At 39.0% G+C, this 17,464-nt stretch overlaps 1 protein-coding gene across 1 annotated transcript in view; it reads left to right on the plus strand.

Moving 5' to 3' along the window:
- Window positions 1-358: 358 nt before the first annotated feature.
- FAM171A1 (family with sequence similarity 171 member A1) overlaps window positions 359-17,464 on the plus strand; it is an 86,878-nt gene continuing 69,772 nt past the window's right edge. The window contains exons 1-2 of the mRNA XM_026067658.1: window positions 359-371; window positions 1,058-1,150. Coding sequence (XP_025923443.1) covers window positions 359-371; window positions 1,058-1,150 — 106 coding nt within the window. The remainder of the gene's footprint in view (window positions 372-1,057; window positions 1,151-17,464) is intronic.

Below are 17,464 nucleotides of genomic sequence, written 5' to 3' on the forward strand. Positions count from 1 at the left end.
GAATAAAGGTGGAGCTGAGAAAGGCAAAGGATGCCTTCAAGGAGTAATGTCTTCAACTGCAGTATTTATTATTGGACAGATTATAAGAAACTATGGTAGAGAGCCCTTCTCATGGTGGGACAGATTAAATGAGACTCGATTAAGATTTTGCGCGCCTGTATTAACAGACCAGTGTTAAATACTGTTTGGATTTGGAGCTGTTTGAACATGGGAGCCGTGGTTGGTACTCCGGTGAAGGAAGGGGTCGTGAATGATTCTTTGCATCTAGCACTTTTCTTTTTTGCTGCTCTCAGCCTAATGTTCAAATGGTTCCAACTTCAAATTCTGCTCAGCTAGAGTGATGACACAATTCGTGAATATGCGAAATACTGGTAATTAATCCCTGTGTTTAGCACCCTATTTAGGAAATTGGATGAGTTTGACACACTGTTACCCTGTTTGATTCATTATGCAGATGTATTGTGGCCTCTGAAAGTGTCCTGCTGAACTGTTAAGTTTCAGTAACTGGGAGAGGCGTTTTGTTTTGTTTTTTAATATGGTAAAATCTCCACACAGGTGATTTTGTTAATTTTTGTGAATGTGGATGTTTAGTGCCCCAGTGATGAAGCTGTTACAAGTACATGAAGGTATATTTAGGAATGGTAAGATCATGCATCTTTTCTCTCAAGTGTACTGTGTACAACCTGACAGTTCTTTCAAATGAAAACTAAATTCTGTTTGTTTGAGGTTTGTTTTTTTTAAGATGTTGTTCTACCAGGTCTTCTGGAACCTGAATTGATTTGAAAGAATGATGAAATGAATGTTCCTGAAATGAATGTGTAGAGGTTTAAATCAAAAAAACKTAAGCTGCATCCCTATTGGTGATGTATCTGATGATTACAGACAGTATGAGACTGATCATATGAACAGAAGCCTTTTAAACTGCAGGAGCTTTGGTGAGGTAGGAATTTAAGAATTATATGAAGAGGTAACACTAACCCAGGGAGAATGTAAGCAAAATCTGTGTAATTTGTGAAGGGGTTAAATTTCTTTGTTATCTTTAAACTTTGTTTCACAGTAAAAGATGATGATGATGATGATTCATTCCGAGATGCTATGGAGAATCTTTTAAGGGAAATYCTAGAATATTATGTTATAATGCAGAAGTACAGTATGACTTTTTTCTGATGCAGTGAGTATTGGTTTTAGTTCATGTTTTCATTAGTCTTCATATTTTATTAATTTTTAAAAACTTCTTAGGTGACATGCAACTCAAGGACAGTTTTGTCTGTGAAGAAATATGCTCAGGATAGCCCACTTTCATAATCACAGGATCAAATCAGACATTTTTTTCTAATACAACAGTGAGTAAAAGTTTAACTGTCATCCCATTCTGTGTGCATGGAAGATGGGGGGATTGATACTTGAGTGCTGTTATTTGTTTTTGCCTGCCTGACTGCAGGCAGCCATTACATTACTTAACATTGTGAAAGCTAATTTCACAACTGTTTCAGCTGGATATTTTATGAAGGCTTCTTTTCTAGACAGWATACAAACAGCTGTGAAGAGACCTTCAAGGTTTTGGCTTTTCTAAAGGTAGTTATCCCAAGCTTGCAATTTTAGCCTTGATGATAGATAAAGTTTAGGTGATGGRAAAAGACTAATTTGGCGATGCAGATGTCATCTTGCACTGCTGCACCATCTCTCTTCAATCAGCTGCAAATTACTAATGACCTTCAAATGCAAACATTTATTTCACTGAGGCCACAAATGGACTCATCAGAACAGAAACTAAATTACTCTAAAGTAATATGAAAGTTGTTGTTTTGTTTTAGTGGGGAGGAAGTTGTTTACTTTAGTACTAGATAGTGTTGTAAAATCTTAGTGAGGACAATGTTCATTTTATGGGTTATCATATCAAGATAAACACTAGATTTTTTTTTTGTGTGTGTTTACTTTAAACTACTAATTCTTGCAGATGTCTAGTAACTGATTTGTCTCAAGAGTATGGCCAAATGAACAAGTAAGATACCTAGTTTAGCTAAGGGTGTAAAATTTAAATACGTCATCCTTTTTTTGATTAATGTTTGTATTCACCCTTTTGGCTTGTAATACCTTGCAGTAAGTAAGACTTAGCTTATATATAGTTAAGAGCACGTGCGTACATACTAATCAAGGGATAGCAAATTCAGATTCCCTGTGGTCTTTTGTCTGCTTGTGCCTTGAGAAAGTGTTAATTGCCATGTGTTAGCTAACACGTAGGTTAAAACAACCTTTTCTTTTCCCCCTCTCTCTGTCTCTATTATTATTATTTTACCTCATACTGACACCTCTTACAGAGTGGGACTAGAACCTGGGTTTGTGAAGTTTTTAGGACAGCTGCTTTCTCTGCCAACTTCTGGCCAAGTGAATGGTTTCAGATAGCAGCCCCCTCTGTATACGGGAAGTTTCTGTTATCAACAAAATGCAGCTTTACCGCATGCTTGTCAATCTAACATGAGTATGGGTATGTGTAGATGTGTGTTGGAAAGGAGAATGGATTGTGCTTTTAGACTTGTTGGAAAACTTATAAAATCTTCAGTGGTTTTTAGGGCATTACAGAGTAGAAATGTCACTCTGCCTACTATTAGCACAGACTTCAAATTAGTTCTTTACTCTTGTCTTCCATCCAGAAAACTGAGAGCAAGATGCATGGCAAGGAAACTTGATGCATAGTTCACAGGTTCAAGGGCCATCCCTGCAAGCTTTTCCTGAGCATGTTCATTTCCTCGGATATAAGCTTTATGTGGCAGCATTCCCTTATAAATTATGTTGACTGAAAGGTACTAGCGAAGGAGGACATGCAATACATGTAATGCAAATAACCATTAGAGGTTTCTTAAAGGCAAAACTAAATTTGATGACAAAGCAATCCCTATGCTTCATTGTACACAGCAGTCATTAACAGCTCTTGGATCCCCCAGGAGAACTGGAGGAAATTCGCTTTCCTAAATATGGCCACTTGTGCAGCACCCTACACCCCTGATTCCTGTCACCCTAATAATAGCTTTCCCAGAGCAGTAAAGCACATAGCAACTGCTGTTACTTCGTGTCAGTATAGGTGCGCACAGTACCAAGCAACTTAGTGGTACTGTTTTAATGGCGTTTCTTAGAACGTTGTTTGAGACTGGGCTTTTAGGTAACAGTATGGTTAGAAATGATGATACTTTTTTGCGTATCTCAAATTATTCTAGTACATTTGATAAATAGTTGTGTTGTGTACCTTGAGCCCATAATTTAGGGAGATGGTTATTTTTCCTGTAGGTCAGCCAAAGGCAAACTAAATAGTCTCTCAAAAACATCTGCAACTTGAATTCAAAATTTGTATTTTCAGTGTTTCTATTTAGTGGTTCTGACAATGATTACCTTATGCAAGCTGCAATTTTTGTAGGATTAATTTCTGTTTGCTCCAATATATATCACTTCTGCCTTTAGATGCAAAGAAAAGCAGCTTTTGTCAGAAATATATTGTTGATATTCTGTCTTCCCTACAGGTTTCTGTGGTTTTACTATACACCTATCAGGGAGCACAAATAAGGGAGAGAGGAAACCTGTGTAAAATTGGTTGTATTTACTAGAACAAATGAGGTTAGTAATACTAAAATGTGTTTGAAAACAAATGAATACCATGTTCTTCCAGTCACTAAAAATGAGTTTCCCTTTTCTTTTGACTTACTGAAATTCTGAGTCTATTCTGTCAAGTTAAAAAAAAAAAAATGTAGCCACACTTTATAAGAACCTGTCATATACACTAAAATATTTTGTTTTAGGAAATACCAAAGAAAAATGAGTGCTTTTTTCTTCAAAAATTCCAGAAACATTTTTCTGTAAGCTGGTTTACATTAGGGTTTTGGTTATGTAATATCTGGCTTTATATTCATGGGTAATATGCATTATATAAATGCTTTTTAGGAACACTTTTATTGGAAACTGGAAATATATACATTTGTTAATATAGAGCCATAAGAATGTGAAGATATTGTAATATTTCTTACTTTTGATAAAGACATTGAATCTTTCACTTTAAAATATAAAGACAGAATTATATTTGAGGACATGGCATGTCTGAGACCTTAAAAATACTGTTTAAATATATTTCATCATAAAGCTACATTTTTCAATCCATGTAAAAGACCAATGTTCCGGTTCAAATAACATGAAATGTTCTGGTTCAGATACAACCATTTCACTTTTTTGCTAACTTGAAGAACAACTCATTTTGAGACAATTTGAAGAAAAAATTCCTTTTCTTATGGTATTGTCTGTAAATTTGGCTCCCTCTTTAACTACRTGGGGGACTGGATATATTTAAACAGAACCAATGTTAAATATATTTTTGGATAGAATCAGTCTCTGTGCAGGCTGGACRCACAAAATGTGAAAACCCAATGTCAAAGCTATCTTTTAATTGTTCCTATTCTTAGTTCTTGAAATCATGTGAGCTGTCATTGTCTGTACCATGTTGTGGAGGCATCCTAGACAGTGAAATCCTGTCTTCAACCACTGTCTGTAAGAAACCCTCATACGCCAGGAGGTGAAGCCTCCCCTCATTGCGTAGGAACCTGTGTATGCACCGAGTGGAAAATTCTGCTATGTTGCTTTATTGGTTATTTTCCAGGTAGGGAGGCAGGAGCACCCAGCCGTTGAAGAAGGGCCCCACACAAGCCTAGCTGGACTTGGGCTGGCTCAGTGCAGGGGCCACCCTCAGCCTCTCTGCTCTGCGCTGCGGGAGCCGGGCTTTGAGGAGGCGCAGTGGCAACTGAGGTTAGCCAGGAGGAAACGGGATGGAGGGGAAGCGGCGGGAGAGGAAGTAGCAGCATCCTTTTGGCATGGGGGCAGCAAAGGAGAGCTGAATCCTATAAAGTGCAAAATGTTTCCAGTTTTCTCAAGGAAGTCCTAGCTGCGAAAGTGCTGAGAACTACTGTACCGTGTGGTATAGGTGAATAATATAATAGCAGTGTTTAACAGTACAAGGTAGCTTACATTGACAATAAGTAAATGTTGAGAGAAATAAGAGATATAAGGTATTCCTGCTTTGCTAAAAATAGGAGACTTTCCTGCAGACCTCCTTCCTACAATGGTCAGGAGAGGCAATAGCAGTGATGGCAGCTCCTTCTTGTTTCATTTCACCTTTATGTTTACCATTAGTGAAAAAACAGTGCCTTCTTTCACCATTTRTAAGCAAGGGCATATACTAATATAGCAAGTATTTCTCACGTGATGTTGTGAGACTTTCTTGATAATAAAGCAACAACAACAAATAAAGGTAAATGCTATATTTGGACTATTGCTGGAAGGAACTAAATGTATCAGCAGCTCTGTCCAGCCCTTTCACTCACCATCATGCCAGCCGTGCAAGTGAAAGGCTAAGATCCAAACACCTCATCTCTCAGTCTCTACTTCCTACATCTACCTCCCATGAGGGATGTGCAGTTGTCATTCCAGGTGGGATTCATCTTGCCTAAGCCAGGAGTCTGCAGTGTAAGTGTCTACATAGCTAGCTATCTTCAGTCATTTCAGACATTTCAGATGTTCAGACATGAACATCTGATCTTTTCAGCTAATGGAGTTGAGCGTAATTCCTCTCACCTGGAAGAGGCACGTTTGGTCAGAAGAATCATACCATGGAATCCCCTGGCTGTGTAGATATCTCTCCAGACGGCTGTGGGAGCCTAGACAACACTGTATGCGCCCCCAGGTAGTCAGGCCTTAAATGTCGTAACTGAAAGTTTCATCAGCATAGCGTTACCCTCTGGCTCTGCCATAGTGCTTCTGAATATATACACCACATAACTTGTACTGAAGGAATGCACATATGGATTACCTGGCTCAGTTATGCGTTTTTCAAGACTCAAACAAGAGTTATTGTCTATGGCACTATTTAGATTTCTGAGCCATTTGTCTTTGTACTGTTACATTTATGAGTCTGAGTATTTCCCTCCCAAGAGTAAATAAACAAACAAAAAAAAAAGGTGTAGAAACAAGGAAGGAGGTGTGCAGTGTTGTTTGGGCTTGTCTGCGTGGCTCTTCCACATTTTTAATTAACATTGTATTCCCAAGATTTGATTTAATCTGGATTAAGCTGCATTGTTGCTCTCGCCTTTGTCTGCTTCCTCTCCTACGAATATTTGTGTAGCTGTGTAGTAAATGAGATCAAGGAAGTGATCCAGCTGAAAGCTCTGGTATGCATCAGGTCAGTTTTCACCTCCCAGATTGGGTTCATCAGGAATTGTACAAACCCTGTTGCTGGTGTAAAGAGGGCTGAGAGGAGCTGATAAAGGAAATCAGGGACTTCCTTTTATGGCAGCATTGCCGATTGATGCAGGATTAAATTGATTGTAGAACTACAGCATGAGATGTAGGGCAGGTCATACAGCAAATTAGCTATTGTCTGAAAAGGTGTTACACCCCATTGCTCAAAGAAAAAGTATAAAGAATTTCTTAAACACTAATTTGCCTACAATAAACAAAAAACTGTGTTAGAGCATGGAGCAGTGAGTGCTAGGAGACTTAGTTGTGACGATTAAAATGTTTTCAGCCACAACTGCCTCTGTCCCTGGCCGAACGGGTTGTTGTGTCTGTCGGCTGCTCCAGTTCGTACCCTGCACGTTAGTTTAAAGGCAGCTTCATCCACAGTTTAAGCTAGTATGAACCGTGACATGCAGCACTCATCAGCTTTTCTACCAACCGTAGAGTAACTTAAGGGTTAGTACCTTAGCCATCCGTCCTCTGCCCTCGGAGTGTCSCCAACTGCTTTGAGAGGAAATGGTGCACTTCGAAGCTGTAACACCGAAGAAGTGTGGAGGGCAGTACTGGGCACTTAACATAGCATYCTGATATAGTAATTCATATCGGCTAGCTGTAAATGTGCTATTTGGCGTAATTAGTGCATGTTGCCTGATAGCGTCTGGTCACTCCTCTTGCAATTGTCTGCTCGGCCTGACTGATCCCCACTTTCCTCCAGATAACTGCCTGCTTTCCTTAATTATTGCGCTTTTGTGTTGATGTCTGCTAGATAAGTGTCTGCTCAAAGATAAGAAGTTTTTATTTCTTATCCCGCCGTTCTTCCTTCTGTCCCTACGATGGCCCTTTTACATCTTGGAAGGCTCGGCGAGCTTTTGCTGCAGCCCGGCAGGACAGGCTGCTGGGAAGCGCTCGAGGCAGCTTCTTGTTTCTGTTTGAGCAGGGCAGGCAGCGCTGGGGAGACGAACGGGTTGGGGAGCTCCAGAGACGCGTCTGCAGCGGGGAGGCAGATGCGGGCGAGAGCKCGCGGCAGGGCCATAAACTTGTCCCGGGCGCTGCGTTGCGTTGCGTCCGCAGAGCGGGCGGCAGAGCTCAAGATGGGAGTGCCACTGGCTGTCTTTGCTTCGCTGCAAATTGTGCTACTGGCAAGTTCGGAAACTTGCTGAGTAGCATGCTGACCTGGACAAACATTACAGTAGTTTAAAAAGCTACTTGTGGTAATAATGTTGACAGACACTGTGAAGCACAGCAATGTACTTCCTCTTTTAGCTTTGCTGTTAGTACCCAGAGTATTCTTGCAACTCAGCTTATTTCAGCTACGGGGCTGCAGTCTAGATCCTGGCAAATAGCTTAAGTTTGAGGCAGTCTCTGGATTCATGATGTATGATTTACAGGAGCCAGGAACACAGATGTTTTAAATGAGAGCTGTATTTTCATTGTTTTGTGGAGTGGGAGGAGGAAGTGTTACTTTTTTTCCTACTATTAAAACTTTAATATGAAGAAGCTCGTTTTCTTCAAAAATTAAAATTTCCTTTGTTCTCACCTAGTCCTCTATAAGACAGGATAGCTATTTCATTCTAAAGGCTACTGTTAGTTAAGACTTTTTAGAGGAAACTGTGGCATCACACTTACTTGATGTAAATATTGTTGTTAGCAATGTACATGAAAGGAGAAATTAAAAATACACTTGCTTTAAGAGGCCTGAAGCCATTAGCAGCAAGAGCTTCTAATGGGATGAATTTCAAGTTTGCCTATTGCTGCAAGCTATTGAGTTATAGCTGCAACAGGCTTTGGAATATTAAACTATTAAAAGTACTTTAAAATCAGTTGTTGAAGGAAGAGAATCTGATGTACTAAAATTCATGTTGAAAACTATTAGCTTTTCCAGACATTTGATTAGATAAGGACTTCCTTCTTTAGATCAGATATGAACAGCCATCCGCTCTGTGAAGCTTTACCTCAGTGAGAACTACTTGGCACTCTTTAGCTATGTTCACAGTCTTGCGGGAAATCTTGTTTTAATTAGTATTTTACCTGTGTGTAGCTAGTTAGTCTCTCATTAATGCTCTGCTTTTTTTTTTTTTTTTGAAGCATGGTTTACTGTTGTTGCTGAGAGAGGGATGAGTGAGCCCTCTTAGCAGACTGTCATTAGAAAGGGGATTGAGGCAGTGTCACGTCATGAACTGCCTTTCTGCACAGAATAGTTCCTTGGGTTTTGAAGGAGCAGAGTGTTGGATAACAGTGAGTAGAGCCATTTTTGTAGCAGTGTCCATAGAAAGGTAATAGTTATTCTTATATGCAAATTAATGCATGATTTTAAGTGAATAGTCCAAATTTTCAGAAATTCTAGTGTGACAAAAATCAAAAAAATGTATATGTAAGTACTCTGGATCAAACTTATGAATAGGTAATGTAGGCTGTTCAGGAGCTGTAGAGAATCTTTGTTTACCATGGCAATCTGATTCCCACCTTTTTTTAAAAAAAAAAAAGATGCTTTTTAACTTCTGATGCGCTCAGGCATTAGGAATCATGGCTCAATTACCCACTCAGAATCATCAAGTATCATCTTCCATTCCCCCTAGTCTTACAGCATGGTGAAAAATACTAAAGCTCAAATTCAGAGAGCTAGAATCATGCCAGACTCTCAGGTGTTTCTTCAATCCATGTATTATTTAATCTGTATGCCTGTGCCTTACAAAATTGTGGTGAATGTAGCTTTTACAAAAAGGTGTATATTGAACTGGAGTGAGACAGGAATGCACAGCAGTGCTTCTTGACCCTGGTACAATTTCATTGCCTTTATACTGAGCGTTACTTCRTGGCATTCTGTCTATTGCTATACAGATGAGCAGTTAGTAAGTAGTAATCTACTCTAAACAGCCCATGGTGAAAGAGCTTTTGTAGACCTGGGGGCTGGCTATAAGTAAATATTTTATGGCAACATCAGTTTGCAGGGCTGATCATTGCTTACCTTCCGGCGTGTCTTTGTGGAGATGTTAAAGTGCAGCCTTTGTTACTCAAAATCTTCTTGAAATTCAGAAGAGCTTTTAACACTCCAAAGTTAGGAAGGAGATGCATTGCATTTGCTAAAGGGAATCATACTTTCTCTTGCAGAGTTGCCCGAGTTGCATCTTTAAGTTTTTCTTATAGCATCTTGAATGTATAATAAAAGTTGGCCATATCTTCCACATAAAAAAAAAATACAAACAAACAAAAACAAACAAAACCCAACACTTCTTGCTTAAAGAGCCCACTCTGACCACAGGGAGGAGGGAAAATACTTCCATTTTGCAGATGATAAGCTCAGGCATACAGGGAAGGTGCTGGGGCCAAGATATCTGGTCACTGTCTAGGTCAGAGCTGGGAAGTAAACCTGGACCAGGGTCTAGGGTCTTAATCCCTGCCATCTTTACTTTAATGATTAGGAACTTTTTAATGAATTTACTGATACCTGGTCATGGCAGTTACTTCAGGACCCTCTTGAAATTATTTTCAGATTTAGTAATCCCTTTCTTGCTATGCCATGCTTTTCTTTGTCATACTTGTGTAAGGGCAGAGGCCAAAGCTGGGGCTGAAGCCAGAATGTTGCGTGGTAGTGGGCAGAAGGTTGTGTTTCAGCACTCTGGGGTTGTTTTCAACGTATTCGGAGGGCTGACAACTGCCACCTTAATGACTGTTTTCTGCTACACCAATGTCCAAAGAATTTGAGGTTATTTTTCATGTAAATAGACACACAGTCACTTTGTCCCCAAAATGGATGACAAGCTTGGTTTTTGAATGTGTATATGCAATGAAAGTAGGAAAAAATAGTCAGCGTAAAGATGATAGGCTGGCATGTAAAATTTTCTATATAGGAAATGAAATTTGGATAGGTTCCAGCTACTAGTACTAAGAAGCTTCCTCCTTTTCCTCTCACTCTTTCCCTCACCTTCCCCTCCTTTCTGAGTTGGGTTTAATTTTTAACTTAATCTGCCAAAAGAGAACTTGCATTTTCAAAAGCAGACATGTAGACAAATTTGTATTTCAAACATACTTGCAAGCTTGATGTTGCTAGTAACACCAGAATCTCAATCTTCCTGCTGCTTAAAAACAGAAAATAAGTTACTTCAAATAATTATATGCAAGTTGCTGTTAGAAGTCAATGTTTGTCTGTAGTTACAATGCAGAAAATACTATAAGAAGCAATTGCTTTAATGCAGAGAGATGTGAGGCAGTGCAGGTAAAGGTTGATTTTGGAGAGGTATGCTGGTAACTAATTGAACTTGTAAACAATGCTGTCTGTGGTCCTAGTTTAATACTGGGTTTCGATTTCTTTTTTAAGCCAGACTGGTGGCTTCAGATACGACTTTGAGGTAGTCATATATTGCATTAACTGGGCCTCTTTGCCCGAGGGGGGAATAAAATATTGTATGTCTTATACCATGCTAAGCAGACTAAGGGAAAAGACAAGATTCCTTTCCTTGTCTTGAATTATTCAGACACTAATATTATTATTGTTGCATTTTAGGTTTTTTAAGCCTTGTAGAGTAGAGAAGAAACATAAATATAASAAGATACTATCTTGAAGTACATTCATAACTTTAATTTTGTCTGAATTTGTGTTAAATAACAGATTTCTGAGACAAAAATAGTGAATCATTATGACTAGCTTTCATGGATGGACCTGAAGAAATAAGAATTTCACGTTCACCAAAATCTTCTTGCCTTTTCATTACTTTTGCTAGAAAGCTTGTGGATGCAATCACGGATTGGAGACCTAAGTGTTTGTGCGCACATTTGCAGACGTGCACACATGCTTGTCTTGTAAAAGCCATATGGTATTAATCAAACTTTACCTTACAGTAGTAAAAATGTAATGTATTTTCCACCATTTTTGGTGATGTGTTCATAGTATGGTATACTGTACTTTGAACGACTTGGTGATTGTCTTTTGTGAATGGTCATTGTTCTATGAAATTAATGTGTTACCCAGGATACATGGCTTAGGTTTTGTCCTTGCATGGCTGTGGCAATTTTAATAACACCAGGAGTTGGCTGCTTCTTACTTTTCTGCTAACTTGCTTTGTTCAAAACAGCTTTGGCTTGAAACATATACAGATGTGTTTTTTCTTTCTTGTTCATGGCAATGGATTTGAAATAAATCCTTGCTAGCAGATACAAGGCATGTGAGTTAATTGAGTGTATGAGTATGTGCACTTCCTTGTTCAAGATTTTTTAACAATCTGAGGCCTCTAATTAAGCATCACTGGCTTGTCTTTTATTCCTGTGGTTTTCATGGTATTTGCATACTGTTATGAGGGGGAGTTCTTACAAATTTCCAACTTTCTCAGGAACGGTGGATTTTAATATTAGACTTTTAGAAATTTTCTAAGTGATATATGTTTATATAAAAGATTTATCTCACTCATTCAAGTTGCTCAACAAAATTCAGCCTTTAGTGTGCTTAGTGCCTTCAATACTGTAAAAAAGTTGCCCTTAAAAAAAATATAAATTTACTTACCACTAACAAAAAAAGCTGACCTACTTTGTATCATTTTATCTGCATCAAGATAAATAAAATTTGGAAGGTAATTAAAATACCCTAAAATTTAGCAGAGTCAATGAATTCCATGTATTTCCAATTCATGTTCAGAACTCACTGGTGCTTTGTGCTAGATGCCATATGAGTCAGTACTGACACATTATGACGAGAAAAAAAAAAAAAGAAATTCTTATTTCCAAGATTATATTACACTGATGTAAGGTAAAACATTCAGTTAAAGCCACAGTACCTTGTAACGTGAGAATGTGAATTTAGTAGATACAGTTAATGTAGGTAAGAGTGACAGAATAATACCTTATTCTGGAAGAAACACTACTGAAAATCGATAGGGTTCTTTGCCAATAAGTTCTGCTCTTCGATACTGATGGCAGGTCCTTGGTTTTTAACTCAGTCTGCACTTTAAGTATATTTTTTTGGACCTGATTGATTTTCTTTATCAGAAACATAAACTCTCAAACCCTATTATGCATATTTAAGTAAGGTAATTTGTCTTCTACATTGATCTTTTTGTAAAAACTCTGACTCATCTCTTGTAAATATTTCTGTCATGGCTGAATCTTCAGCCACCATTGTCATTTTGACAGTGTATTTCTGTTGCCAGCAACTGTGGTGTGGAAACTGGCCTGGTGGAGTGGCCAGTAACTGCATCACACAGTCATGTCCACTTTGACCTTCGGAGGAGATGAACACACGTCCTCCTCGGCATGTTCCCATAGCTCCCTTTGAGTGAGGAGCACGCTCAGGCTAAAGTATGAAGGTGATGGGTAGTTTGTCTGGGATATGTGCCAAGACTTACTCTGTCATTCCTGGGTCTTGTTTCTGGAGGCTGTCCCTCCTGGTGGTGAATCTGGAGGCATTTTATGGTTAGTTAGATTCACTTGAACTTCCTCCAGCCTGTATTTCAAGCTCCATATTATAGAAGTTATTTTACTTAGGTGTTAACTTGATCGGTAAGTTGTCCCTGACCGACTTGGTAGGTTTTCAGCCTGTCCTCATTGCTTTAAGTTCAACTGCATTTCAGCTTCTGAAATACTCGCCATGTTTTTTGTTCTTCTCCCAGATTCTCAATCTCCACCTRAAGTGGCTGAGAAGGATTTGGTTGCTCAGTGATTCCCAAAGAAAGATGGTGAACATGTAGGTGGAATAAGGCATTTAGATGGCCTTTACTAGCACACAGAGATGTGGATAGATGAGACTCTGCTACAGTAGTGTGTCTGTGTGTTCCTTATTTAAGGAAAGCTTGGTTAGCTTGACAGCCATAACACTGTCTTATGGCTACTAACTGTTGTGGTTTTGGCCAGTCCTTTGTGCTTTTTGACATATTGCAGCCAGACCTAGGATTTCTGTTGTGCTGGCTTTCTGCCAAGCCAGGATGCAACTTCTAAACTGCAACTTTGTAGGCATGGGCTGGTGTGGAGAGATGCAGAACTTAGAGTAGTAAGCAGTCTGTGCTTCTCTTTCTTCGCATTTGTCACAACCTCATTGTTTTTTCTTTTTTAAGTGACTCTGTGTCCAGATTATATGGATCTGTTCAATAATTAAAAGAATAACCCTTACGGGTACTTTATGAACACATTGAGGAATATTTAAAAAAACTCATCGTGTTGCTTTCCATTCAGAAGAAGTGGTGACTGCTGTGCAGTTGTTTTTGCCTTGCTGTGTGAGTTTGGAACAGATGTCTCATTGTTCCGGTTTTGGTACTTGCAGTAGGTAGATGCAGGACTTGCACTGTTTTGCAGTAGTGCATCGAGGCTCCAGTTTGTGACCAGAGTTTTACTGAGCTATAAACTGTCAAATTGTTCTGTTCTGTGAATTAATAGCAAAATCCCTTATCTTTCTTCAGAGAAGAATCTTGCAATTTTTTCTTTTTTCAGTGCCCAAGGAGCTAAATAGAAGTTCTGCTTTTGTTAGTTCTCTTAATGCTGCAAGCTGCGCACTAGGGAAAAGCAAATAAGGCAGAAACAGAGGAAAAAAAGGTAATATGGAAATGCAAGTATTGGAAGCGGTAAAAAAAATAGAAGCGGACACATGAGACACCTATATATGTCTTAGAGGCTTAGGGTGCTTGTTCTAAACCAGAAAGAGAAGAATGTGTCCATCCATATTTGCCAAAGGGTGACATGTTTAGGACAGCTCTAGAGAAGGAATTCCCACTGCTGAGTGGGAGCTGGATGGTAGTTTACTATTCATTAGTTCTTGCAGACAGCTTGGAGTTGACATAAGTGGATACTTTTGGAGGCAGCAAATTTAATGCACAGTTACAGAATGATGGGATGGCAGTATTTGGCAGTTGTTGAATGTTAACTTCTCTGTTGGAATTGGGGCTCTCAGGCTTTAAGGGATGTGGAGTTGACTCAATTTAGGGGCTTGATGTAGTGATATTCAGCATTTGTATGATGGAATAGCTTTTCTTCCTAGATGCAGTAAAGAGGATCTTAAGGGGAAAGTGGCATTCCTTTGGATAACTATAAACAGTTTCTATTCAGTTTTTTATATATATAAAATAAAAACTTACTCAGTTCTGCAAAAGATTCTGTTCTGCATACTCTCTTCAAACACAACCTCTGATTGCTACCAAGCTCCTGTTCTAAACATACTTATAATGGCCTTTGTAGTGTGACATTTGCCCATCAGCTCTTGAAGTGCTGACCTTGCCACTGATCAGTTGTCTTCATGCTCTGATTCCATTATGGCTGGCTTTCAGTGCTATCTGTTATTCTTTACTTCCTGAGCACCTTTAACAAGAAACTGGTGTGTCTTGTACTTGAATCCCACCGCTCTAGCTGCTTCTCTTTAATAGACATGCTCAAGGTTTTGTGCTCTGTTTGTCCCTTCCGCTGTAGTGCCTTTTGGCTCTGTCCTTCTCCCTCCTTCTGCATATTTTCTCCCTCTAGGAAATCTTACTGCTCTGTTCAGCCTTACCCATGTCTTCTATATAGGTCATGTCCAATTCTACATACTCTTTTAACTCTGATTTCTCTGTTTTGGTCTCAGTCAGCTCCTGGCTATACCATAATTTATTACTACTGAAAGATTCAGAGAAGGAGGTCCTCCGCTATATCATATCTCTGACTGTTGTGCTCATTGCTCTGCTTGGGTGCTTTTGCAAAAAGTTCCGGGGTGTGGGACCTGACATGCACTGCAAATTACAAAACCCCAAAGAGTTTAAAGTAACAGCTGCCAAACAGCTTTAACTCTTCACCTTCTGTTTTCTTTTGTGTTATGAGTGAAGAATAAAGTTAATATTTTTATCAAAAGTTTTGGACTGCATCATGAGCTAATGAGAATCAGATGCTAACTTTTTATTGTGTGATTTTTTTTTTTAAAGAGTTAAAACATGATAGCAAGGGTGTTAATCTAGCAGATGTCTTCTGTTTGTGTTTTAAACCCATCATGAACATACAGGGATGTTTTTAATAAAAAGACAGATACTTAATTCCAAGAAATTGCATTTGTTCTGGCATATGACCTGTATATTTGTGATTTCTGGTTAATTTTTTATTATTATTATTTTAGAATTATTTCCTTGGGGGCCATTTGTAGTCTTTGGAGCACTTCATAACTTTCAGTAATAGTCTCAAGATTTTGTGTATTACATAAACTTCAGATTTCCTTGCTAGTAATCTGTGTTTATTTGGCTTTCTGAAAGCTATTATAGGCACCAGCAATAGCTTGCACTTGATTTTTGGATTACTGTGGTTTTTTCCCTTCTCTGGTTTAATAGCACAGACTACCTTTTCTCTTTTGCCCTGGACCTGGAACGGGATGATTGTTAACTGCTGAACATGGAAAGCAAACATTTGCTAGCTGAATGTAAAGTGAGGCTCTCTTCTTTCTCCCTTTTGGCATGCAAAATGATTGCACATTATTCTCAGAATGAGAAGCTTGGTCTGTGGGGTTGCAGAGGGCACTTGTGTGCAAAACAGAAATGGGAACTAGGCGAAACTTCTTAGTGTTATGTTGTGCCTCATACTGAGTGGCCCTCCTGCCATCAGACCTGTGAATGTATTACTGCAGAAATTAGAGGTGGTGGTCATAATGTCACCACTACTCTCTGTAGACAGTGACAGGTCATGAAATACAGCTGTATGTTATGTTCTTTGCTTAACGTAAATGTGGTTGGGTACTGTACCTGTAGCTGTGAATATGGATCGTGAGTCCAGTGAAACTGTAGGAATATTGAACTGCAACAGCCTGGGTTGTCGTCCATATTGCAGGCACCATACGAATTTTTTTTGAATCTGATTGACCTTATCTTAAAAGTGTGTCCTGCTTGATCCCATCATTTGTGTGTCGGAGATTGTTTCAGAGCATTACGCTGCTGTTATTAGTAACATTGTGCTGTCCRGTGCAAGTGCTTCAATACATTTTATCTGCAACAACAACTGAAATAATTAAGTCAGAGCTCATGAGTGACCCAACAGCATGAACCAGCTGGCCTAGTCACTGAAACAAGCGGTTGTGCAAACACCCTCATGCAAAAGAGTGAATGCTTTAAGCAGTTTTATAATACATAGCTTATGCAGTTTCCTCCTTGCAGTTAAGATATTGTACTATTTTTCCAGGCCTAGAAAAATCAGCTTAGGATCTTACACCATTCAGTGAGAGATTGCTGTTGTACTGTTCAGATAACTTTAATTGATTTTCACCAAAAATCTGTCAGTGGGATTGGATTGAGTCAGTGTCTGGCTGGTTTTGCTTTGACATAGATCAGGTGTGCTCAAATAATGCCTTACGGTTCTAGGAGTAATAATATTCAGATGAGCAATGGTAGTAGGTAGCTTGGGTATGAATGTCTTCATTGGCTACAGATGTTTTGTGATTACACCCTGTTCTGTACACCTGCAATTCGATATCCATGGCAAGTATTGTGACAACAGTATTTTGTCCCATTCAAAAGGCAGGCTTAGTCTTTTGGCTAATCAGAAGTGAATGTTATTTACCTATGCAGAAAAGGTTGCTGTGGCTAGTTTGAGCTCATAGCTTTCCTAAGCCACATGTAGCCATGTTCCCTTCCTTGGTTTCTGTTTGTAATATTGCCACCTGGCACAGTTCCACAGCATTCATTTTTTTTCTCCTTTCCCAGAAAGTAGGAAACAGGCGCTTCAGGCCTTGAACAATCATCTAAACATCAGTGTGTGATGACTGGAGATAACAACTGAATTATTAAACTTTACTTCTTGTTTCTGTAATCTTTCTCGTTCCCTAGCTTTTGAACTACAAATGAACTTGCTCAGTCATGCTTTTTTTTCTCACGGCACAATTAACTTAGTTTTCCTCTAATACAGACTGCTCACTTTAATCATTTTTATATGATAGGTTGTATCAGCATTTCAGAATATATCATTGCATTCTTTTTTTGACTTTCAGCTTTCTGTGACTTAATGCTACATCTCAGTATTCCCCAAGCTTTTAGTTCTCTATCCCTCCAAAAAAAAAAAAAAAAAGGGGGAAGAGAGGAAAAAGAAAAATAGTTTTCTTACATTGGTACAGTTGAGCTGGTTGCCTGTAGGCCAGACCTTGCCATCCACAGGTTACTTACATTTGGCCTGCTGCCTTTCCTCAGAGGGTTTGGGAAAGGTTTTGGATAGTATCAGGTGCTTGTGTACCTGAGCACAGTACAAGCTCATGTACAAGCCGTTGGTCCTGCTGCCTCCACCT

This window comes from Apteryx rowi, unplaced genomic scaffold, assembly GCF_003343035.1.
Source record: "Apteryx rowi isolate R43461 unplaced genomic scaffold, aptRow1 scaffold_260, whole genome shotgun sequence".
In the NCBI taxonomy this organism is placed as follows: Eukaryota; Metazoa; Chordata; class Aves; order Apterygiformes; family Apterygidae; genus Apteryx; species Apteryx rowi.